Source organism: Dama dama, chromosome 4, assembly GCF_033118175.1.
Source record: "Dama dama isolate Ldn47 chromosome 4, ASM3311817v1, whole genome shotgun sequence".
In the NCBI taxonomy this organism is placed as follows: domain Eukaryota; kingdom Metazoa; phylum Chordata; class Mammalia; order Artiodactyla; family Cervidae; genus Dama; species Dama dama.
The window spans coordinates 39,892,431-39,901,933 of NC_083684.1; the positions used below are offsets into that span (position 1 = coordinate 39,892,431).

At 35.2% G+C, this 9,503-nt stretch overlaps 1 protein-coding gene across 2 annotated transcripts in view; it reads left to right on the forward strand.

Moving 5' to 3' along the window:
* Positions 1–9,503, forward strand: part of CBFB (core-binding factor subunit beta) — a 47,914-nt gene that overhangs the window by 14,622 nt on the left and 23,789 nt on the right. For both annotated transcript variants that reach the window (XM_061138686.1, XM_061138687.1), the window contains exon 4: positions 9,385–9,501. In XM_061138686.1, coding sequence (XP_060994669.1) covers positions 9,385–9,501 — 117 coding nt within the window. The remainder of the gene's footprint in view (positions 1–9,384; positions 9,502–9,503) is intronic.

Consider the following 9,503-nt stretch of genomic DNA (forward strand, 5'->3'; position numbering starts at 1 on the left):
CATTTGTAAGTCTTAATGTGCTACTTAGTTTGAGCAGGCTCTGAGACTTTCTCTGACATCACTTCCTTGATACTTAGTTTTCTAGGGAAGAGTAGAAGCCACAGACCAGCTAACTGTGCTTCATGCTAGAGACACTGATTTGGTGGGGAGTTTAGTTATTGTTACCTTCTTTTATGAAGGTATACAATGTAAGTAGTTGGAAGTTATTATCTACTCTGATCTTTCCAGTTTAGGCTGGGCTTTTCCCAAATCGGTGTGTATTTAGGAACAAAGAATTTAAAGTAATGCTTAAAATGTGCCTTTGCCAGTGAAACTGTGCTTTTCAGACTTAATATGACTTTCCTGTGCCATACTGTGTGTTCTAAGAAGAATATGGCCAAGTCTGGGAATGATCTGGCCGGTTATTTTTATGGGGGGAAACATTTTTTCCATGTATACAGTCAACATAAGCCCTTTTGTGTTTTAAAACTTTAGATATGAAGGCAGATTAATCTTCAGATTAAAACAGAAGTGTAGCCTAGGAGTGTGACTTCAGCTTTTCCATTAGGAGAATTTAGATGTTTTCAAATAAACAAAATATTCTGCCCATATTAAATGATAATTTTTAATAAATGTCTGCCTCTTTTTTTTAAAACAATGTTGCAGAATATTGTTTTAAATAATGGGACTTTGGGAGAACCCTTCTAAATTTTTGGAGGGTATTGTTTATTCCAGCTTTTTAGTCCTGACCTGCCTTTCCGTTGCTATCCAGAACAATGCTGCTGGACTTTTTTTAAATTGTAGTAAATTCACATAGAATTCACCATCTTACGCATCTGTTCAATTCCATGGTTTTTAATATATACACAGTGTGCAGCCTTCATCACCACTATCACATTCAGAACATTTTCAGAACTCTGGACTGTTTAAAATATGTTTTGACCTTCTGCAAACTAGTTTTCATCCTGATCACCACCCCTAGTACCAGATGATTTATATCCTCAGTAATTCACTTAATCCTGCACTAGAGTGAATGAAGTCTTTTATTTGATATTGGAATGCGTTTGGTGATAGCTTGATTTCACAGCTGAGGAAACTGGGGCCCAGAGAGGCTAACTAAATCTTCAGTAGTCATGTAATCTGTCTCCTAGGAAGAGCCAGCATCCAGACCCAGGTCTTTTACCCAAGAGTCTGTGTTGTTTGCAGTTTACCACATTGCTGCTAATAATCATTAGGTAAGTTGCTAGAAACTTCACATACCACCTTTGAAAGTTATTTTAGCCCACCAAGTTATTCTTCCCATTAGAGTCAGTATTTTAACATGGTCATTTTTGACCTCATTTTGATGACTTCAGAACAGCCTTTCACTTTCATCTTTTTCCTTTCAACATTTAACTTTTCTTGAATTGTTTTTCTAACTTAAGGCTGCTCTATATTCTCTGATTCTAGGCTCGCCATGACCTGCCTCCTTTTTATATCCTTCCATAATTCTTTTCTGGAGAAGGGAATGGCAGCCCACTCCAGTATTCTTTTTTTTTTTCCCATTTATTTTTATTAGTTGGAGGCTAATTACTTTACAATATTGTAGTGGTTTTTGCCATACATTGACATGAATCAGCTATGGATTTACATGTGTTCCCCATCCCGATCCCCCCTCCCACCTCACTCCAGTATTCTTACCTGGAGAATCCCGTGGACAGAGAAGCTTGGCAGGCTAGAGTCCATGGGATCACAAAGAGTCAGACTTGAATGAGCGACTAATGCATGCATATAACTCTTTTCATCTTATAAAACAAACTCCCTATTCCTTGACTCCCTCTCCCCCTTGTTCCTGGCAGCCACTCTTCTTTGTCTGTGATTTTGACTAAATAGCTCTTATAAGTGTTTATACATACAGTATTTGTCTTTTAGAAGTTCTCTGTATTGATTTGGATGTTAATTCCTTAATAGGTATGTGATTTGTAAATATTTTCTCCCATTCTATGGGTTGCCTTTTTACCCTATTGATAATGTCTTTTGATGTACAAATTTTTAAAATTTTAATGAAATCCAGCTTAGCTATTTTTATTGTTGTTATCTGTGTCCTTGGTGTCATCCCCAAGAAATCATTGTTAGATTCAGTGTCATGAGACTTTTATCCTTGCTTCTAAGAGTTTTATAGTTTTAGGTCTTAATATTTAGATTTTTGGTCTGTCATGAAGTAATTTTTGTATGTAGTATTAGGTGAGGGTCCAGTTTCATTCACTTCCTTCTAGATAGCTGTTTTCCTAGCACCATTTATTAAAAGGACTCTTCTTTCCCCATTGAATGGTCTCAGTACCCTTGTCAAAAATCATTTGACCACACATGTGAGGGTTTGTTTCTGGGCATCCTACTCTAGCCCATTACTCTGTATGTCTTTTATGCCAATACTATACCATTTTGATTAATGAAGCTTTGTAGTAAGTTTTGAAATCAGAAAGTATGAGTCCTCAAGTTATCTTCTTTCAAGATTGTTTTGGCTTTTCAGGTCCCTGTAACTTTTTTTTCCCTTTCTTTTTATGTATTTTTATCCATTTTCCATATGACTTTTAGGATGGAATTTTCTGTTTGGTTAACACATCCACTTATTGAGTGTGCACCTGCGTGTGTGCATGCACACGTTTGCATTCTTAAACTTTTAAGCTCCAGGCACATTCTGTATTAATCCGTGTTATGATTTCTATAAGATGTACTGTTTTCTGTTTGAACTGTAAGAAGTATATTGGTAAATTACATTAAATCACTATAGAAGAATCTGGTTTTTTTTTTTTAACACTTGCATGCAACCCAAGTATGATTCAGAGGCAAGTGAGATTGAATGACTGTCTGTAATGATTATCCAGCAGTCAGGCAGCTGACTGTACATTTCTAAATGGAGAGGAACATGTGACTAAAGGAGGATGAGTCAGAACCAAGTATCTTCTAAAGGAATCTGTTAAATAGACTACATAAATGATTACAGTTAACAAGCAAGGGGTACATACTTCCTTTGTGAAGTATCTTGTTTTCCTGGGTGCCTATGGCCATCCCAGTATTAATGGTTGTCTGCTGATACTATTGGTGTGGTCAACTATGCATTGTCTCAAAAAAAAAAAAAGTTGCTTCTTTCTCTTGGAAAGAGAACACTATGTAAAATTTTAGTGGAAGTATTTTGTGTAAATTTCTGTGGTGCTTTATATGTTTCGTAAGCTTATGGACATTGGTTTAATTTTTGTTGTCACCTATGAAAGAGGTGTGATTATTGATTTTATATGTGAGAAATTGGGAGACTTACTCATAATCTTAAATTATTTATCTCAAATACACTGTTAAAGCTAAAATTTCAATCCAGGTTTTATCTGATTCTAAAGCACATTTAATTTTTACTCTTCCCATGCTCTCTTGGAGTTAAGCATGGTGATAATATTCCTTTTCTTTAAAAAATAATTACAGTTGATTCTCCTAATTTATGGTAGTTGTCTTCTATAAAGTCCCTGCAAACACATGACCTGTTTATAAGAGGAAAATTCACACTTACGGCTAAAAAAAAAAAATGCCTTCCCCCAATATTAGCCAGTTTACTCCCTCTGCCAACGTATTAGAACCTGGTATCTCTCCTCATACACATTATTAGAATTTTTATTTTTTATATTTTTATCTTTCATTTAAAGATAGTTATATTGTTTTATTTTAATATTTTTAGCCATTTTATTTCAAACTGTTTTTTTTTTTTCCAAATGGTAGTCAGTTTTCCAGTCTCCACTAGTTAAGTAAAATACCCATTTACCATTGATTTGCAGTGTTGCTGTTTTCATTGATTAAATCCTTGTATACTTGGCTTTGTTTTTAATTTTTTTTTGTTTATTCCATTAAGTTGTTTCTGGCTGTCACGGCACTACTGCATGTATATTGATTGCATTGTTACATGTCTTAATATCTGAAGGGCAGAAAATACTTTCTTATATTTTCTTGGATAGCCCGATTCTTTTGTGTGCATTGTAGATTTATCCCTCAAAGTCCAGAAAACATTATTTTGAGATTATACTGGAATTTTGTTAAAATAAGGATTACTTTGGGGTTAATTGACATTGGTACTCTTACCATTAGAGAGCATGACATCTTGTTTTTCAAGTCCTTTTCTGTGTTTTAAAAATTAGGTATTTTCTTCTTACAGAACCTACCTGTTTCTTCTTATATTTATTTTTAATGGATACTTTTAATGCTATTTTAAAATAAGGACTTTTAAATTTTTCTAAATAGTTACTATTGTAACATAGAAAGGTTGTTGGATTTTGTATATTTTTTATAACAAGTCATTTTATTGAACACATTAATTCACTTGGCTTTTTTGTTAAATATTATAGATTTTTCAGGTAGACCATCTTCAGATATTATGTCCTGGTTGTATTTCTTGTCCACTTTGTTTGAACTGCGGTCTTTAAAAGGAGATTGCAAAGCTCCTGGATCCAGCTCCTGACAGTTTTATCACTGTCAATGAACATTCCATTAATCTTAAGAGTTATTTAAGTCATACTTAAATGTAATAGCTGAATTCAGTCTTAATTCTTACAGTTCTTTTTGTACATATTCAGCTCTTCCTTATTACAGACTTTAAGATAACTGGTATTGGAATTTTTGAGGGAGGTAGTGGGATATGAATTTTTAAAAATGCATCATGTATTTCCCTCTAACCTTAATGATACTACCCTTTAAAAAATGACAGGTAATAAACATCTGTTGAATAGGTGAATCTTTTCAAGTTGAAATTATAGGGAAGCTATAAGAAAAGCATTTCTAAATTCCAGCTGTCTTTCTATTCTTCTGGTAATCATCATTCAGTTATTTACTGAGGGCCTAAGGAATACTGATCATTTCTTCCACTGTTTTCCCACTATCTCATTTTATAGACTAAAGTCACCAGTGTTTGAGCTCTGACAGTTTACTACAGGAAGTGAAATATTGTTTCCAATTGAAATGGATTTTTTGAGGGTGAAGTGTCTGCCGCTTGCTTTTATCAATAGCTTTGACACTTGATTTCCATGTTTATTGATGTTACGTTTCAGCTCAGTACTGGTGTGCATGGAAATCTTTGCAAATTTACAGTTATTCTATTTTAATTATCTTGAAATTACATTCTTTAGAAACTCAACAGAGGGAACTGTCTCTGCTGCCCCTTTGTACTCTCAGTTTCTGTTGTCTCTCTGGCTACCTAGGAGCTATTGTAGAAGAAAGGACAATTGAAGTTGCCACTGCTTATTCCAAATTTAGATACCCACAGAGAAGAGACTCCAGACTCTGAGATAGAACAGTTTTATACAGGTTGATAAATGGAAAGGTATCTTAAGTTTTCTCATATCCTTACTCAGACTCTTGCATTTCAAAACCCAGGGTAACTTATGTTTAGCTGCTGAAGTAGTTTGGTCCCTTTACTAAAGGAAATGAGATTTATCATCTCGTAAGCTGTGCGCTGCAGAGACATTGGTGTCTGTGAGGGAAGGGAAAGTTGCATTTTTATTATCATATCCTTTTCCCCTTATACATTCTTTCAAGAATTTGGTGAAAGCATTAGACTTCTTTAGAAAAAGACACATGGACACAAACATATATTTTTATACAGAATTTTGAGACATTTCTGGTCTTCTTGAAACTTAACTGTAAACCCAAACTCATGTAGGTTGTCTGAACTCCAGACTAAACTCCTGCTTTAAATAAGAGCATTGCTAAAAGTTATGAGTGACCTAAGATCCTGTAACATGATACTTTGAAGTTTTATGTGGCCAAGAAAGGAGAAATTTTTACAGGGAGGCCTGTAACTTAACCTTTAGCCACTAGGCTCTTTGCATGCTTTCCTCTTTGTTCATAGCCTGCTCTGCTGGATTCTTCTCTTCTACATAGCATCTAAAAAATTGAATTGCCTCAGGTCTCTTCATGGGCTCCCCTCTTCTCTCCTACTTATTGTTGCTTGAGTAATCTCTTCCGTACCCCTGGATTGAAACACCACAGTGTTGTTGATGGCTGTGTGTGTGTTAGTCATGTCTGACTCTTTTGCGATCCCATGGACTGTAGCCCACCAGGCTCCTCTGTCCATGGAATTCTGGAGTGGGTTGCCACTTCCTCTTCCAGAGGATCTTCCAGACCCAGGGATCGAACCTGGGTCTCCTGAATTGCAGGTGGATTCTTTACCATCTGAGGCACCAGGGAAGCCCTGTTGATAGCTGCCAGATTTATATCTTCAATCGGTATCTCTTCCCAGAGTGCCAAAACCCCACATGCAGCTGCCTGCCCAGAAATCATTGTTCACATATCTTCGATGTCGCCTGTGTAACAGATGATAAAACTTAACACGAATGTGTTTTATAATTACTCTATTGAGATGTAATTCATAGAGCATAAAATTCACCCTTCACTAAAATAAAGAAAAATTCAGAGATTTTTAGCATATTCACAGAACTGTGCATCATATTCACAGAACTGGAACTCTCATTCCAAAACATCTTCATCACCCTAAAAAGAAATCATGTACTTATTAATAGTCATTCCTCATTTCCACCACCCCACACACACCCCCTGCCCCCCCCAACCAGCCCCAGCCCCTGGGAACCACTAATATCTTTCCTATTTCTGTATTTGCCTACTCTGGATATTTCATGTAAATGGAATCATGTAGTTTGTGGCCTTTTTCCAGTTTCTTTCACTTAGCATAGTATTTTCAGGGTTCATCCATGTTGTAGCATATATCACTACTTTATTCCTTTTTAATGGCTGAGTGGTATTCTGTTAATGGATAATGCCATGGTGGTTCGTACATATTTTTGTTGACGCTTTACTGCTACAGTGATGTGGAATTTAAAGCTATAGAATGTGAAGATTAATTGATACCATGTATAATTTGAATTGAAATAGCATTACAAATACTGGTACCTAGAACTTGAGCTGATTTTTTAAAATGTGCAATACTTTTGTGCTCATGCTTGGTCGTGTCTGACTCTTTGTGACCCTAACTGTAGCCCCCCAAGCACCCTCTGTCTGTGGAATTTTCCAGGCAAAAAGAGTGGAGTGGGTTGCCATTTCCTATCATTGTAATACTTTTACCTTATTTCCAAAAGAATGCAAAACATGAGGCTGCAGTCACTTTTAACTTTCTGTGAAGTCTTAAGCATATCCTCCTGATATTTTACTTTGGGAAAGATAAGCAAGCTAATGTTATTTTTGTGTGTGATTAGCTGAATATTTACCCATTTTAAAGGCTTTATATAATCCATTTTATATAAAATATTTAATTATTCTAGGACAGTGGTTTAAACCTGAGGTCATATTCTAATACATTTTCTTTTCACAGTTTGAAATGAATCATCATTACTTTCAGTAAAAAATGTCTGAATGTTTAAATTACATTATTAAATTACATTACAAAATGCCAAACTGTTGACAGTTTTATTTTCTTCGTACTTCGAGGTTTGTTATTCATGAATGTATGAAAGTGTCAAACATTTACTTTGAAGGCCTACACATAAAACTATTTATTTAAATGTGAACATCTAAATAAATCACAGGATCATCTAAATATTATTTTAAATTACAATTCCAGGCACTAGCCTTGATTATGAACTGTAGCCATTTTCTGAACTCATTTAGGAATTTTCCAAGGCACATCAGTGGTTTTCTTAGTCATGAGAGAACTTTTATAAAGGAGTAATAAATCAGCTTTTTAAAAAAATTTGGTAATTTCAAAAGGAAAATATTTCTTGACGATGGAAGTTAATTTGAATAAGTTAGGTTATGGAATCTTTGAATCTAAACGATGTGAGTCATTGATAAAGAATATATAATCTGATCATAAAATTGACCTTTCTCTCCTGTTAGATGAGAATCATGTTTATGTTTAGTGTGAGAATTTAAAATAATGAGGTAGACTGACAGTTGAAATGCTGTACTGTGTAGCACCCTTTACTCTGTTGGAGAGAGTAAGTGGGAATCTCGATTAGTAGATGTGGTAAGCCAAGTTACATTGATAGGCAATTCAGAGAGTTATTGTAGATTTAGTCAGGTATCAGGCATGAGGTTGTCACAGTCACTTGTTCAATTAGGTGCACACCACTGGAGTTTTAAATTCACAATGTGGAAGGGAATTCACAATGTGCACTTATCAGAACAGAAGGAAATGTGTGGTTAAACGGTTTCAGCTATAACTGTAGACTGTTTCCCTTGGTCCACATGGGAGGAGAAATGGAACCTAATGTTTTTTACTTTTTTCCCAATATCAGTAGAAATTGACTTGACTCAGCGTGGTTTATGGGGGCCCTTAACAGGAAAAATAGTTGTGTTTAGTAGTGGAGGAGAATGACATAAATATGTACTAAGAAGGCATAAGTCCTCTAGGTTTTATTTTACAGGTGCTTCAGTAGTCATTTTTCTTGCATATTTATTATTACTGACAGTCCTACTAAACCTCTCTAAAAACAAGAGTGCCTCAAGATTTTTTTGTTGAAGAAATTGCTGAATTGATTAAAGAAAAAGGTGTTCTCAGCTTTTTCCTCCTTTATTTTTTCTTACTCCTTTCTTCTTTTATCACAGTAAAATACTCACCTCAAGATAATAGCATCATCCATCTTTCATCAAGATGATCCATCATTTCTTGGTGGATCCTTAATTGCTTGAGAACAATTATATTTTCAGGCAATGGGAAAATTGATTTGGTAATCCAAAATGAAAGTGACTTAAATTTGGAAATCATGCCTAAAGTGACTTTTGCTCAAGGGTTATTTACTTGAAACATATTATGTGTTATATGCGTAAGTAAGTGTTGTATCAGTTAAGGTTCTTTGGCTAAAAGCAATAGAAATCAACTCTGGCTAACTTAAGTTAAAAAAAAAAAAGAAGGAAAAAGCAGCAGCATTACTTATCAGAAGTCTGTGAGGTGGTTCATTAGACGGAAAGGAAAGGAGAAGAGCCTGACCCTGGGTGGCTTCAGGTATCCAATTAGAAACAGTGCATTCGCTTCAGGGGCTAGTGAATTCCAGTTGTTGTACATCTACATGTCTTTCTACTCAAGATTCAAAAATCAAGGCAAAGTACCTGAATGTCCCAGCTTCAGCTGCAAGAGAAATGATGTCTACTTCAAGCATCATCTTACTACAAACAGTTTTTATAAAATCTGTGAAACTTCCTTTTAAAAATAATATAGAAAAATTGTGACTAGAAATAAAATCCTGGTAAGCCAGATTAGCTTAATGTGTAGAACATAGTCAGAGGCTATGCTTTGTATGCTTTCCTGCAATTCTTAATTTTATCATTGTATTTAGTTTTTCCCCCCCAAAGAAAACCAGTTTTCATAAGTAAGTTTATCCTTTGTTTCTTATGTGTGTGATAGCTCATTGTGGATTTTCATCCTTTTCTGTGTCTTAGGTATATTTGAAGGCTCCCATGATTCTCAATGGAGTCTGTGTTATCTGGAAAGGCTGGATTGATCTCCAGAGACTGGATGGTATGGGCTGCCTGGAGTTTGATGAGGACCGAGCCCAGGT